General features: G+C 36.6%; 1 protein-coding gene across 9 annotated transcripts; it reads left to right on the forward strand.

Moving 5' to 3' along the window:
* Positions 1-734: 734 nt before the first annotated feature.
* LOC125061204 (spondin-1-like) lies at positions 735-16,214 on the forward strand. 9 transcript variants are annotated; one of them, XM_047666454.1, is made up of 16 exons: positions 735-1,208; positions 2,416-2,678; positions 3,176-3,399; positions 4,265-4,456; positions 5,387-5,593; positions 5,868-6,134; positions 6,266-6,431; positions 6,717-6,936; positions 7,415-7,627; positions 7,898-7,946; positions 8,232-8,417; positions 8,657-8,804; positions 11,272-11,451; positions 13,036-13,119; positions 14,197-14,288; positions 16,006-16,214. In XM_047666454.1, the coding sequence occupies exons 2-16, from the start codon at positions 2,522-2,524 to the stop codon at positions 16,123-16,125; spliced, it is 2,505 nt and encodes an 834-aa protein (XP_047522410.1). In that variant the 5' UTR covers positions 735-1,208; positions 2,416-2,521; the 3' UTR covers positions 16,126-16,214. The 9 variants fall into 9 exon arrangements, 7 of the variants coding, with proteins under 7 accessions (XP_047522410.1, XP_047522402.1, XP_047522407.1 ...); XR_007119005.1 differs by having other exon boundaries at positions 739-1,208; positions 13,036-13,118; positions 14,176-14,288; positions 16,006-16,038; XM_047666446.1 differs by having other exon boundaries at positions 739-1,208; positions 13,027-13,119.
* The last annotated feature ends 435 nt before the right edge of the window (positions 16,215-16,649 follow it).

Here is a 16,649-nt window from a genome sequence, read left to right on the forward strand (position 1 = left end):
GATAACAAAATAAAATCGTATTAGTACCTACTTATAAAGCTTTTGTATTATTTCGCTCACAATGACGATTTAATTAAAAGTTATGATATAGAGGTAAAGACGTATAGATTTTAGTTTACATCAGCATTATATATTATATATGTTTGTAGGTATTCTTAAAATGTAGTTCAAACATTACTATACCTTAATCAACCGAATGAAGACCTAACAGCCAGTTCTTGTATACATATTCACGTTGAATTGAAAAATATCCTAAGAAGAAAATTTCATACTCTTGAAAATGCCCCTTTGAGGCTCCTCTATCACATTTTAAGGGCCATCGTTAGTGCTGTGTAGGCACGGGGTCAAAAAGCGACCTATTTCTATGACCACTTGGCAACAACATTTTTTAACTTTTTTAGTAGTTACTCAAATATCCTTTCTACAGATTTGTAAGTTGTAATTCTGAGGCTAATTAGTCTGTTTCGCTTTTGTTTTCTGAGAAATAAAGTATATTGATTTGCCAGTGACGTATCTGATGTTAACTGGTATCGAAAAATAATCAGTGAAATACATTAAACAATTATTCAACTCCATATTAGAATTGAAGTGTTTGTGCTTAAAAATAATCAGGCCGCCGCCCCGGTGTCTCAAAGAAAAAGCTTCTGCAAAATAATATTTTAAAACAGTATTAGTCAATTCTTGATTAGATGAGATAAGATAGAGATGCAATATTTGCAAAAAACATTTTTCTATTCATTCTGCAACTGTGGAACTGAAAATTGCGGCTCAATCTTTTCAGTTCAATAATATTTTAAAACAAACAATAAAAAGTATTACATTTAATGTAGCAAGCAAGCCTGTATAAATAGCCCACTACATTTTCATTATCACTTATGTCTACAGTTCATATTGAATCAATCAATTCGAAATACAATTCAATCGACTGAAGTAAATATATCTGGGTTCGGATACCCTGTAAATTTAATATGAGAGGGTGAGACCGCAGTATCGTGGCGGGAGTCTACCAGAGAGGGTGGACGCTGCGCGGTTTAATCCCCGTACAACAAAGAGAATTTACAATAACTTTTCTATAATCAATAGCATATTCATTATACCATATCTGAGATAAATTAATTGAAGAAGCGAGGTCAGTGAACTCTATATACTCTGTATTTGCTGGCTGGATTATTACATTAACGCGTTTTGTACACCTGAAGGGTGCTCATGTATGTACTTGTGTATTTTAATGAGGTACTACGTAATTTAACAGATTAGCAATATTAAAACGATACGTTAGGATATATCTATATGCGACGGATGAATATATGTCTATTTTATTTTAAATTGAGTAAATAGAATTGAAATAGTATTGCAACAAACAAGTACGTAGGAGCCTTTTATCATTTTCTTTGTTTAATTAATTTTAAATGGTATATTAAAAACGGTAAAAAAAAATTACAGCAAAAGCTTTATACAAAGAAGCTTGAGACAAAGAAGTGAACGGCGAGCTACTAAAAAATGTATAAAAAAATTCAACTTCAAAGTAAAAATAAAATTAAGTTAAGAGAAAGCAATTTTCTACTTCCTGTTAACGTTTCAAGCTTTTAATTAAAAAGTTATAGAGTGCAACGGTGCGAGCTTAGAAATAAAGTTATGAAAATTCAGTAAGCTTAGTTAGCAAATATGGTTTTTCTAATGATATATTTTTGTAATACATATACTGTCAAGTCCATTAGTGACATGATGTTCATGATTGTGATATAAAAATTTACCGAATAAAATTTTTATACTCCCAAATTTTGACACTATTATTTTATATACTTTTCATGAGAGGAATTTTTAATATAATTTTGTTCTCACAGCATTAATTCCTAAAAATATAATCATTATTATCTAACCATTGTCCATAATAATAATAAAGCCTTGTTTTATTTCAAATGTTGTTAGTATTTGCTTATAGCTAAATGTTAGTCGCATGTGGATACAGACCTCTTTTGAGTAAAGCCTCCTCCAATCCTTTCAGCATGGCTCTATCTTTGCCAATAGTCTGCCAGTCTTTTCCTGCTATGACTCATCAGCCCACCGTGTCTTTGGTCTACCCACTCTTCTTTTCCCGGGTTCTATTGTGTTGTCTTTAAGGTCCTATGTTGTCCAGGTACCGAGTTACATGATCAGCCCATTGGCATTTTAATTTCAGAGCTTGTGATAGAGCAACGGTTGCTTTAGTTTTTTGTATAATATAATCACATTTTACTTTGTGTAACTTTATATTTAGCATAGCTCATTGTGTTGATCTAATCTTTAAGTTAACCTTTACTGAGAACACACAAGTCAGGCAACATAGAGGGCGGTATGTTTGTACTATTATCGATATAGCCACGTAAATAAATTCTGAATAAAGTAAGGTTTTTTAATATTTAATTACAATTGTAGTATCACACATTTAAAAACAATGTACCGGATAAAAAAATAAAATTATTATAATGTAATACTTGACTTACCAAGTAATAGGTGATCCTTGATATATAATTTAAACAAAATGCATCTTCTGGCATTCGTGACTTTGGTGTTTTGTGGTATAATTATGTCCGAGTTGTGTGAGCGATCTCCACCACACGCGCAGCCGGCTGACTCCCACTACAAGTTGGCAGTCGCCGGTGACCCAGACTTATTTCTTCCTGGAGAACTATATTCAGGTAATAAAATAAAGATCTTACTGAATCTGTGTGTATATTTAAATAAAACTGAAACTGATGCTAACTTTTAAACTTTGGGGGCAAAACTTAGCTTTGCATGCCTGCTAAATCGAAATACCACGTCAGTACTTCTATTGGGATTTTACCCAGAGTACTATTGGCAACCTCCTGGTTTTTTGGCAATTATACCCAGGCTATACTTGATTTTTAAAACACAATTAAACTTAAGAAGGTTAACATATTATCTATGAAGAATTAAAAATAAAATTCTGATACATGCAATTGTAAGGAAACGATACAATTCAAAAAATTAAGTGGTATTAAAATTAAAACGTTTTTAAAAAACCTGTCCTGATGTTTCTGTTACCACCTAGCTGTTATAAAGTTCTAAAGTAACGGACACTGCACTTACTGACGTAGGTACCTTTAATTGACTAGGCATTATACCAATTCTCATTTTTCCAGTGACGCTTAACTAATTTATATTGTATTTTCAGTATCGCTTCACGGTGTAGACAGCGGACAAGGCCCGGCCCCTTTCACAGGCTTCATAATTTGGGCGGAATTAGATCATAATTTAAATACTAGTTCTAATGCTACCAATGTTACTATGAGTGGTTCACCTGGAACCTTCCAGGCGTATGATGCCCAGACTAAGCCTCACGAACTGTGCAAGCCGGCTGTGGATAACGCTACCGCTCATCCAAAGACAGAAATTCAGGTTAAATATTAGTTTACGTATAGGCTATCTAATTTACAATGTTAGTAATATGTTGATAGTAAGTCTAAATAAATCTAGTTTGTGGTTAAACTCCTCCGAAACGACTCGACCGATTCTCATGAAATTTTGTGTGCATATTGGGTATAACTGAGAATCGGACAACATCTATTTTTCATTCCCCTAAATGTTAAGGGTAGTCCACCCCTAATTTTTTTAAATTTTTAGATACATTTTTAAAGTTTTATTTTTTTATGATACAGCATTAAAAAATAAATACAACCCCTAATTTTCATCCCTCTACGATCAACCCCTATTTTTATTGTAAATGATATACCTACATGGCAAAACGACGTTTGCCAGGTCAGCTAATCTTATATCAAATTCTCGTGTCACAATGTTAGTTACCATACTCCTCCGAAACGGCTCGACCGATTCTTATGATTTTTTATGAATATCAGTAAGCCTGAGAATCGGACGACATCTATTTTTTATCCCCCTAAATGTTAAGGGTGGTTCCACCCCTAATTTTTTTTTTAAACAAAACTTTTTGTATTTATTTTTATATGATACAGCATACCAAAATACATACTCGACCCTAATTTTCACCCCTCTACGATCAACCCCTATTTTTTATTATTGTAGACAGTTATTTTTTATTGAACTTAAAAAAAATTTTCATACAAATAATAATATAATAGACATGGCAAAACAAACGCCGGGTCAGCTAGTAATATGCTTTGAAACACCAAAATACATTCTAGCTGAAACGTTGCCGATGTAGATTAAGAATTAAAAAACGCAATATATATTATTGTCTTGCGTATGAAAATAGATAGTAAATTCGGATTTATAACATATTTCTTAGGTGATATGGAACGCCCCGTCGAGTACACCTGAGAGCTGTGTACGTTTGTGCGCGCGCGCTTTTCATCTTGATTCCACTACGGTATCAATTCTCGCACGTAAATTGTGTCCTGCGCCTGCAGCTCCTACTGCGCCTGATCGACAACCGCCTATTGTGGAGCCTTGTTGCGCTTGCGATGAGGCTAAATATGAGGTAAAAGAAAATTTAACAGAGAATATACCTTTGTTAAAGTTATTAACTTCTGATATTATACAGATACATTTAAGTACATTAATGGATAAAGCCGTTAACTGAATTGAAGGTCTTTTATAGAATATTGACTATTCTAAATTAATTATTAATCATCAATTAATCGATTAATGTCAAGATTTATCGTTGTGGGAGAATGTTCATTGTAGTTTTTAATACCAAAATAACGTAAAAAATCTATATATATAAAAGAAAGTCGTGTTTGTTACAACACTTATAACTCGAGAACGGCTGGACCGATTGCCATGGTTTTTGATTTGTTCGATTTGTTTTCGTCCCGAATAGCAGAATAAGCAATAAAATATCAGATAAGTTATCGAATAACAATAAATAAATTAATTAATTTTACGAATGCAAAAACCATATAGTGCCATCTGTTGACAAAACTACGCATCATTTTACGTCGAATTCGTGTCAGTTCAAGAAATTCCGATCTTGAGGTGAATGAGGAGATGCATAACCATGCTTTGATCCTGATCAAAAGATGTTGGATATCAGAAAGTGCTTAACATGCAGTATCGCCATATTGACGCTAGAGCGAAGATGCCTAATGTGTAAAACTGCCATTCTTCTTTCGCAATGGCAAGCAATAAAACATTTCTGTATTTGCAAAAAAGTTGCATTAATGTAATACTTAACATTAATGAAATCCTAAAATAAGTTAAATTAAAGTAACAACGATATTATAAGGTTGGCGGAACGAAGTTAGCCAGGTCAGCTAGTAACTTATAATTATAAGTTGTGCAGAGGTTATTTTTAGAAAATAACTCTTTTATCACCAATACTTATCACCAAAATGTTAGTTGGGAACTCTGGCCGTCTCGCCGGCAATTTCAGGTTTTGGTAGCCTAAATGGTAATTAAATGAACACAGGTAACATTCGAGGGTCTGTGGTCTCGGAACACTCACCCTAGAGAATTCCCTCCGGAATCAGCGCGGGCGCATTTCAGCGACGTTATAGGTGCGTCGCATACGGCCCAATTTAGAGTTTGGCAAGAGGGAAGAGTGGCAACAGCTGGATTAAGAAAGTTAGCTGATGATGGTACAACCACTACCCTTGAAAAGGAATTGAAATCTGAGGTAATGTTTCATAGGTCTCGAGTACGTAAGGCATAAATGAGGAAAATTTGTAGAATTAAATTTTTATGCCCGATATGACGCTTTAAAAGCTGTCAAGTATGAAAGTTATAATTACTTCTTAGTTAGTTTTCCAACTGTTTAAGTTACTTAGGAAATAGAGCGTGAATAATAGTCAAATACCCCTATATAATATGTACTATAACTTGTATTTTAATATACATTTAATATCTTTAGTGTTGCGTTGGATAATCCTCACTCCAAAATTATTTTTCAGAGCGATCATATACGGACGATCATCAAGGCCCGCGGCATTTCCTGGCAACAAGTGGCCGGCTCTGGTATTCCCACCACCTTTGCAGTATTCAGGGTGGATGCCAAACATCATCTAGTGTCTTTGGCCTCGAAACTGGCGCCATCTCCAGATTGGATTCTTGGTATTTCGGCATTGGAGCTATGCAACTTGAACTGTACTTGGAGAAGATCGGCTGTCTTACCACTTTATCCTTATGATACTGGAACTGATAGTGGTATAAGTTACATGGTATGTAAAGTTTATATATCCATTTAGATTAAACTTTCTTTTTTATTATGTACGGAAATTAGATGTGGGTCTTAAGAAAATAAATCATTAGCATGACATAGGGTAAAAAGACAGTCTTCTTGACTTTATAGTCCCGTCGCAACCCGACGGTACCACCAGCTCCAGTTCGCGCTCTCAGACCCGAGTGGCCTAAAGATTCCCGCTCGCCATTTTTCACCTCCTCGGGAGAAATGAGGCCCTTTGCTCGCCTCAGGCTTAATCGACTGCGCTTGTACGAAAAGAGCTGCGAATCTTCAGGTATTAATTTAATTTACATGAATTATTCGTCGAGTGTTTCTATTAGGAACTTAAACTCACCTCTCATTAAAGACCATCTTGTCTAGCATTATCCAGCTTTATAGAAAATATGCTCTATTACGCTATTGTTACCTTAGTTTAAGTTAACTTCTGACATTCCAACGTCCGACATAAACTCTACCAGAGCGATATCTGATGTAGCGAATTTATCGTCAAAACTGTCTGCTAAAACAAATACCGATCGTACTAAACTGTAGTATATTAGAAACATAAATATTTATCCAGATCCTGGCAACCAGCAAACCATTGATGCATCAATACGTACCGGTGGCGGGTCATGTGCGACTCTGTCATGGGGCTCTTGGGGTCCGTGTAGCGTGACATGTGGCGAGGGGCGTGCTGCTCGGCAGAGGGACTACATGTGGCCCGCTCGGGCCAAGGCAGACGCCTGTAGAACCCCTCTCACCGATTACCGACCTTGTCGTGGACCTAGGTTACATTGCCGGTAAATGATTATATGAAAAGCCTGCTTATGATTTAAATTACTTATTAGTCTTAAGTTAGGCTAGATCGTAATGTTAAATTGCGTCTTTGTGCAGAAACAATTTATAAAAAAAAACGTGTGGCACTCGGGGACTGCCGCGGTAACGCTATTGCGTAGCATTTTTTATCAACTTATGCAATTATAATTATGTATTTATTGTTTATTGACGCAGTATTTTTTTTTCTTTGATATTAATTAATTCAATCTACCAGACTCAGACTAACACGCCTATATAGTCTGTCTCTCTGACCGATGTGAGACGCATTATGCGTTCTGTCCCGCTCTAACGCGTATTGGCCCCACCCATATTACGTCATCGAGTGTTAGGTTTTTATTTCGTTACGGAATTTCATGATTCGATCTTCGCGCTCAAAGCCCGCGATAAAATCTATGCAATAGCTTAAAAGTTTAATAACTATATTATAATTCACTTTTTTAGAGTTCAGTCAGAATACGAGCCAGATCCAGCTGAATCCAGCGGACCTTGTGCAGTATCGTCTTGGTCCGAATGGTCCCCCTGTGAAGGGTGTGGGGTTCGAGCCAGGACCAGGCACTATTTAGTCCCGCGTGCCTACAAACGCTGCCATGTTGGTTTCAAGGCCCGAACGGTCCTCAGCCAGGCCATGCCTTGTGAAGCTGGACCATGTTTTAAGTAAGAAGTAAATTATACACACATGTTACGCAGTAACCTTAAGAAGTAGTCGAGTCCTATCAGACGGGTTGATAGAAAACATTGACCGGGTTACAAAGAAAGTTTATGTAGTGATTATAAAGCAAAGTCTGCCGCATCTGTCTGTTCCTGTACGATGTATTAAAAAACGATTTGATGCGGTTTTAGATAGAGGATTTTCAAGAGATATTTGAAGATTTGAGATTTATGAACTAAAGATACATTGTCATATTGTTATGATTTGAATTCCAGAGCACCCAGCGCTTTTGCAAATTCCACAAACTTCGATTGGTTTTATATTGTAAGTATTATATATCATATGTACAGAGAGAGAGACAATGTTAAAAATCTCTTGTAATATTTTTATTTTTTAAATTTCTTCTGAAAATATACAATGAGAACATGATATAGTAACGCACTGTTAAAAATTATCACACATATTAGCCGGTTATTACTATAATAATATCTTTAAACGATTTGTAGTCAGTTTTATTTAAAAACTTAAAGCAAACTTTATAGGTCTTTTATTCTTTTATATGCAATTATGTTGGACATTTTTTTCCTTACTGTATATAAATATTTATAGGACAATCCCCGCGGCGAATGCGCAGTGACAAGTTGGGGTTCATGGTCCCCGTGTTCCGCAAATTGCGGCCGCGGTCGACGTATTCGTACTCGTCTTTATATCTCGAAGGACCCGCGGGTACAAGTCCTGCTCACGAAGAGACTGCTCGCCGATTGGAATAAGCTGTTTGCTGATTTTCAGAATTTGGTATGATTTACTCATATTTATTTTAAGGACTTTTTGATCAGTAAGAAGTATTGTTTCATATTCAGTTCAAAACTGTTAACACAAAGTTGTATAAGTTTTGATAGTAACAAACACTTTTTGATTTTCACTACTACACAATTAGGTTTTAGGTAATGTAACAGTCGGTTTTATTATGATTAAAGTGTATAGGAGCGAGTAGAAGTGTATAATTTAAATGATAGCGTCTTCATAAATTTCAGACAGTACCATCGGAAAATGTGACAAGTGAAAATCCGAACGTAGACCTTTTGGTACAAGAGCACTTGGATCGCTGTCAGGACACTTTGACTCAGCAGGAGGCACTTTGTGATGGAGAAGACCCTTCATGCGACACTGAAGTTCCTCAGGGTACGTATAAGATGTTACATTCTTTTTCCTACATTTAACCTGCAATATTCTTTCATCGTTTTATATTTCAATAATGAATAAATAAAATTATCGAACTACAAAAAGAATTGTGTCCTGAATATATTATTATCAATTTAAGTTTATATAATTAGTTCAACCTCTTCCTTGTTTTACTTTAAAATATAAAGTAATTTAATACTAGATACAAAAATCGTAATTTCAATTGAATTTAAAATTTATTTTGAGATTGTAGAAATGAATAAACTCGTTTTTTACATTCTATTTGAACGTCTTAGAAAATATAAAATTAGATAATAAAGTATAAATTACGCTATTATTATTTTATTGCGACTAAACCACCGTCAATCGCGTCATTACAAATCGCGAATCTTAAAATCTAATAGCATATGCAAATAGATTAAATGGTTGATGTGAGCGGACATATAAATTAAAATTTACTCGTGAGAAACTAATAAAAAATAAAATAATCAGTAGCGCTACAACCTTTTAAGGCTGGGCCTCAGATTTTTGAATCTGTTTCATGATCATTTGGCAATCTAGTAGGCAAGTAGGTTATCAGCCTCCTGAGACTCCCGTGCCTCCTCCATTTGAGCGAATGACTCAGGGACCTTACCGCCCACTATTCCGCATTGCGGGTTTTCTATGCCTGAAGTTCGATTCGAACAGATTGGTGTGCGGAGGGCCTTAATCTCCCTTGATACCCACAAGTCAAGTGGTCCTGACGGCCTTCCCTCGATCGTTCTTAAGACCTGTGCTTCTGAGCTGACTCCGGTGCTTACACGGCTCTTTCGACTCTCGTACTCCTCGGGCGTAGTTCCAAGCTCATGGAAGACTGCGCATGTTCATCCCATTCCCAAAAAAGGTGACCGCTCTGAACCATCCAGCTACAGACCTATCGCAATCACTTCTTTATTTTCAAAGGTAATGGAGTCTATCATCAATAGGCAGCTCTTGCGATATCTGGAGGAGCACCAGCTAATTAGTGATCGTCAGTATGGCTTTCGCCGTGGCCGCTCGGCTGGTGATCTTCTTGCCTATCTAACTCATAGATGGGCCGAAGTTGTGGAAAGTAAGGGAGAGGCATTGGCCGCTAGCTTGGATATAGCTAAGGCCTTTGATAGGGTTTGGCATAGGGCGCTTCTTTCGAAACTACCGTCATACGGTTTGCCCGATGGCTTATGCCGATGGCTGGCAAATTTTCTTGTAGGTCGTAGCATTAAAGTCCTAGTTGACGGAGCGTGTTCCAATCCTAGACCCATCAATGCAGGCGTTCCGCAAGGTTGTGTCCTTTCGCCGACCCTGTTCGTTCTGCATATCAATGACCTGTTGAATATCGACAACATCCATTGCTATGCAGACGACAGCACCATCGACACATTATATTCCGGCCATCCGAACATGTCTCGATCTGAAGTCGATGAGAGTCGCAACATACTTGTTCTCGAAATTGAGTCGATTCTGGAGAAGGTTTCTGTGTGGGGTAGTAACAACCTTGTTAAGTTTAATCCTACAAAGACTCAGGTTTGTTCGTTTTCTGCCAAGAAAGATCCTTTTGTCGTATCTCCTCAATTTGAAGGCGCTCTCCTTAGTTCGTCACACAGCCTCAGTATCCTTGGGGTTGGCATTTCGAAAGAAGTCCAATTTCGCAGTCATCTGGAAGAAAAAGCCAAGCTGGCTTCCAAAAAGCTGGGTGTTTTGGGTAGGGCTAAGCAGTATTTCACTGAGGTGCAACGTATGCAGCTCTACAAAGCTCAAGTACGACCTCATATGGAATACTGCTCGCATCTCTGGGCCGGTGCTCCCAAATACCACCTTTTTCATTTTGACCAAATTCAGCGAAGGGCTTGTCGAATTGTCAATCTCCAATGTCTTACTGATCGGCTTGATTCTCTATCGCTACGCAGAGACATTGCGTCTCTTTGCGTTTTTTACAAAATTTATTACGGAGAGTGTTCGGAAGAATTGTTTGGGTTGATCCCTCCTGCCTCTTTTCAACACCGTACGAGCCGAACGACCTCTAAATTTCACCAGCATCATCTTGATGGTTGGAGGTCTTCCACGGTCCGCTTCACAAGGAATTTTCTTTTGCGAACTAGCGAACTGTGGAATCGGCTCCCGGGGGGGGTCTTCCCTCAGAGATACGACCTCCAAATTTTTAAAAAACGAGCCTACTCCTCCCTCAAAGGCCGGCAACGCACCCACTAAAATGGGTGTCTATGGGCTGCGTGGACTGCCCTTTTTGGTCGTCCCGCAAGCTCGTTTGCCCCCCTATTATATAAAAAAAAAAAAAAAAATGTTAAATGCGCACATCAAGAAAGTTCATTCGTGCACAGGCGGCGATCGAACCTATGACCTCAGGATGATGGTCACGCTGAAGCCACTAGATCAATACTGCTCTAATCTTTGGAAAACTGACTTTAAACCTTGTAACGTTTATTATTCCCAGAGGTATGCACACTGCCTATGTCGGTGGGTCCATGCCGTTTGTACGAAGAGAGATGGTTCTACGATAACTCTACAGGAGTATGCGAGCCGTTTGGATTTACAGGGTGTGGTGGGAATGCAAACAACTTTCGAGACAAGCAGACTTGTGATCGAGCGTGTGCTGGGAAAAATATATCCGCTGGTAAGGGATAAATATATAAGGGATTCCCTTAAAACTTAAAAGAGATTATCTCGTTTTCTTCAGGCATTTATTAGTACATCACTTCTTTTTAACAAACTTAAAAAACTGAAGCAGGACGTTATGAATTCAACGATACATTATTATTAAGAAGATGAGCTTGCAAAATAAATATTTTATTTTATTTTTTTATACCGAATTGCCGTAATTTAAAAAAAAAGCTTAAATTTACGGTTATATATTCATAATTTATAGCCAGTGTATATTCGTAACTGACCACTCTTAATTAATTTATTCGTATAAACTCTAAATAGTTACTAGTAATTGGCCAAAACACTTTTCGTGTTTTCTTCAGTTGCATAAAGAAGCTGTAATCTTAAAATGTTTATAAAAGTAATAAGTATTACTTTTATAAAGATTTTAGGTATATAGGGGAAGGTGGGGACCCTTCGTACGGTTTTCACATTTTATTTTTTTATTTTTTTCTTTTTCCATGAATCAATCACCTGATAGCTTAAATTTATAGTCTAACTATCTGAGATTCAAATAAAAAAATGACAAATGATTTCATCCGATGTTTCAACCATAATTATGATTTAAACTAAATCTGGAATACGTACGAATCTGCCCCATCAACAGGGCACCTTCGTACAGTGTTGGAGGTACCTTCTTACTTAATGAAATTAAACACAAAAATAAAGATTTAACTTCTATTAAACAAAAATAAAATACTTTTCTTATGTAAAACAAAATTTAATTAGTTAGGTATCTTAAATTTAGAATTAATTTTTTTACTCTTTGGTGTGGATTAGAACTTCTTATTTTCGGGTGTGGCAGTATAAATTCGTGGTTTTCCTGGCCGTCATTGTCATTTTGTTTGTTTTATTACTTCTTACAGAATGCGAATAGGGTCGAAATGCCTCTGGTGTCAAAACTGACTTCGAAGGAACTACTATTTGATGGATTGGTAAATTATTCACAGCATCTGGTTCACAAGCATCAAAATCAACCGTAGTCAAGATGCCTTAACAGTAGTGTAATATGTAGAAAGTCGAAAACTTAATTTGTATGAAAATGACAGTTCGCGTCGACAAATTTTTATACAAATTTAGTTGTACAATTCGTTCAAATGTGCCCCATCTAGTGCTGTCCGAATGTGCCCCACTAACTGAATAACAACAAAATATAACTTATTTTAATATTAATAGGAAAACGTCATAAATTAAGTATTGGAGACGTATCTTAAGTATATTTTGCTAGTTACTGATAGAATACTCTACACGAAAACTTATTTTATCTACGATAACAAGAGATAAAAACATAGATCAAAAAATTACTTACCGAGCGCGAAAACACATCCATGCCTGTAACTTCACTCTCATCGGTGCGAATTTCACGAAACTTCGTTGATGTATAGTTGGTACCTCGACTCATGCACACATACAAAAGCAAGACTGTACTTTGTTTCGTTCATTATATTTATTTTGACTGTATGAATGTGCCCCGCGTACGAAGGGTAACGATCTTCCCCTAATTATTAATTAGTTAAATAAACCTAAAAGTGTGAGTATTTGATAGTTTTTCCAGTCGCAGAGGCGAGCACCAAAAAGCTAAAAGCTACGCCTCCCGCTATTGACAACGAAGTTTTGCCGAACGATTCACCGCGAGTTGGTGAGTTACCTATTATTGCTAAAGTTACAACTGCATTTGACAAAAAATTTAGCAGCTTATTCTTCCTTGTGAACTGTTTTATGGGTCAGTCTGTGTGGCGTTGCATTAGATTATTAATTTCACAGGCGCTGTATGCCTGTTGTATAAAAAAAGTGCGCGCGTACAAAGTACGCAGTGAAACTTCTTTGTAAATTTATTATTACATACTATGGTAAAAGCCCCAATAGATGATCATGTACCAGTATATGATCACTCCATCTATTGTATATTCAGACTGTTTACACACTTTATACGTGCTAATGATAATATAAATAACAGCAACAGATGCAACAGAATGGCCATCTAAAGTTCTAATATGTAACCACTAAACGAATACATCAACCAATAGCGTGTATTTTTTCTCGATCTCCCTTACTCTCGATCTGTCTCCGTGGCTATTTGTTCGCCCTTTCTCACGCTTTCTCAATCGTCTCAATCGCTCTCTCCTTTTTCTTCGACAAAAACGCTGCACATCTTCGTGACGCCAATTTGCGATTTAACCGTTACAATTTTACCCTCATGCACCTAAAGAAGTTTCACTTCAAAAATACAATAGATTTATATCAAGGGCATTAATGTGTTATCTGTCAAATTACTTCTATGTATTATTCATTGTTGTTGTTTCTTTGTATTCTTTTATCTTGGTTTCTTTTTTTTATAACTGTTAAAAAAATTGTAATAGCTGTATTTTTAATAAGTCTTCTGTTTCTTGACGTTTGTTGTAATTTTTTTTACCATTGTAATATATATTTAATTAATAAGCGTAACGTATTACTATATTTACTTGTGTCAATAAATGTTGTCTGTGTGCACACACTAAACACACGATTTGCGTTTGATTTTATATAAAGGTTTTATTCTCAGTTTTGTATATGTTCCGGAGATACTTTATTCGATTGCCAGTATAAATGCGGAGTGAAAGGAATTGAGAAAAATATTAAAGTTACTTTTTGAACTCTATCAATTTATGAGTCTTAAAAATGTTCGATTAATTTAAGTATTATTTTTGTGTTTATCGGTGGCAACGGCGGTTCGAAGATGTGAGTTGCGAGATGGAACCGTGGCTCGGCTGGTCCGAGTGCTTCGGGGACTGTGAATATGCTATCAAACTCAACTATAGACTTGTACGAGTAAGTTCTAGTACTAATAGCTGCATCACACGCTTTGAAAAGGGGTTTCATGGAACTGATTGGAGTTTAGGCCTCATTTAAGCTGGAATTTCTAGATAATTATATTGTAAAGCAGGGTCCACACTATGCCGCGGTATGCCGGGCGGGTTGACCCGGGTGGGCTAAGGCGGGCGGGTACGTTCGGGCCGGCACGACGTCCACATCGAAAACGAAGCCGACCGGGTTATTTCTACCTACATTATTTAGTTTCAACACCAAGACTGGTGACTTAGTTGAAGAGTACTTTTTAGAAGTTTTTTTAAAGTGTCCTTAAAGAGTTAGTGTTAAATTCGTCTAGTTCGGTCGGAGGTTTAATTGTAAGTGAAGCCGCTCGGGGCCGCTCGGCACGTCCCCACTCTATATTTTTGTTCGGATCGGCTCGGCTTCCTTTGATCTGTACCTACTTTATGCGGGTTGGGATCGGCACAGCCCGGGCCGGCATTTTCTAACCCGGCAAAGCCGCCCGGGGCGTCTACATCAAAGCGGCTTAGGCCGCTCGGGTCAGCCCGCCCGGCCTACCCCGGCATAGTGTGGACCCTGCTTAAAGTTCAAAGATTTCTAAGGTTTCGTGGCAGTGAGGTAGTTAGAAAAAATGTGTTAACATTAAAGTTTGTGACAGCGGGGTATGCTGCTACGGTAAGAACCGTGTTTTATAGTTTTTACTTTAAACTACAAATAAACGTACTAAAATGAACCTTATTCATAATATTAATATCGTCTCAACTTGATCCTAAATTGGCATTGAATTATAATTTACATATTCGGCAGTTTATAAGGTACTACTAAGGTAATTAATTTTTAACAGTGTTGTGTAATCTATAGATTTTTTATAACATTTTTATAACGTGCCTCGCGGTTGTAATCGCGCTAAGTCGCGTGTAGTGTGAGGTTTTATAGCCCTTCCTCGATAAATATTTAAAAAAAAACAGTGGCGCTACCTTTTTAGGTCTGGACCTCAGATTTCTATATCTGTTTCATGATCATTTGTCAATCTGATAGGCAAGTAGGTGATAACCCTCCTTTGCCTGACACACGCGTCGACTTTCTGGTTGTAAGGCAAACCTGTTTCCACACGATATTTTCCTTCACCATTCAAACGAATGTTAAATGCGGTCATAGAAGAAAGTCCATTGGTGGCGGGAATCGTACCTTCGATCTCAAGAGAGTCTCACGCTGAGGCCCCTAGGCAACACTGCTCGCATATTCCTCGATAAATAGATAACCCAAAAGCAAGGAATGTTCTTATCCAAATCAGTAGTTTCTGACGAAACAATCTAATATTATATAATAAGTAAATATTAGCATAGATTAAATGAGTCAAGAGTATGACTCTGAACTATAAATGCAATTTCAAATATCATTTCGCAATTTTACGTAAACACAACAATGTTTAGTACCTAGTTACATTGTCACACATGTATCCGGAACGCACAATAAGCGTTAATGCAGAATGCTTAGTTTCTATTATTTTATCACATAAGGTATTTAACATTAAGGATGTATGAATATTAAAAGTCAGTCTAACATCGACCACTGTTTAAATATCATTTGTAGTTTTAATCAATTAATAAAGTTTCTTTTATATTTTTAAAAAGATCTAATCAATACCGTCGCGATTTGACTACCTAGACATATTGATTGTTTGTTATGTTTACTAAAGTGTGTATATATGTTTCAGCGTTTCGCATCTGGCTTCGGGAAGCCGTGCCAGAAAGTAGTAAAGAGTCGTATTTGTAGACCGAGGCATTGTAGAGCCTTGAATAGCACGTTGACCGACACCTACGGTGAAGACGAATAGTTCTATTTTAATCTCTTGTATTGATAATAAACATAAGCTGCTTAAATGTTTTATTGTATTTATTGAAATAAAGGTTTTGAGAAAGCTCACCTGTTTTTCAATAGGTCCATTCAAAAAAAAACAAAACCCGGCTGAGTTGTTTTTTACTTGTTCTTATTGTCTCAATATATTCATGAAACCTTGTTGTATGTACAAAAAATATAAACACTCCTTATATTGAAATTGTATTCGTTTTTACAACAAACTCCCAAGGAAAATTAGCGAATTATCAGTAAATAAATTCAAAGCCCTCGGTAAACGTAAATTAATCAATAAAGCTTTTTATAAATTTGACGAATACTTAAACGATCCTAATCCTTGGGATTGATTTGCTCCATTTCAAACAATTTGTATGACTCAATACTTGGCGATTAAAAAGACTGGTGGAAAGTTTCTTGCCAATTATTCTTACCCGCTCTACGCCTTGACTTGCGAACTGGTAGTAAATGTAAATTTACAATTAATTTATCTTCTTTTGACGTTCA

Source organism: Pieris napi, chromosome 23 (assembly GCF_905475465.1).
Source record: "Pieris napi chromosome 23, ilPieNapi1.2, whole genome shotgun sequence".
NCBI classification, from domain to species: Eukaryota; Metazoa; Arthropoda; class Insecta; order Lepidoptera; family Pieridae; genus Pieris; species Pieris napi.

Excerpts from the sequence above, each read along its gene's own strand:
- LOC125061204 (XM_047666446.1), top strand. The coding sequence starts at position 2,522 with ATGCATCTTCTGGCATTCGTGACTTTGGTGTTTTGTGGTATAATTATG. Across the intron at positions 11,452-13,026 it reads TGGGAAAAATATATCCGCTG|TTTTTCCAGTCGCAGAGGCG; the intron begins GTAAGGGATAAA and ends AGTATTTGATAG. Across the intron at positions 14,289-16,005 it reads TCAACTATAGACTTGTACGA|CGTTTCGCATCTGGCTTCGG; the intron begins GTAAGTTCTAGT and ends TATATGTTTCAG.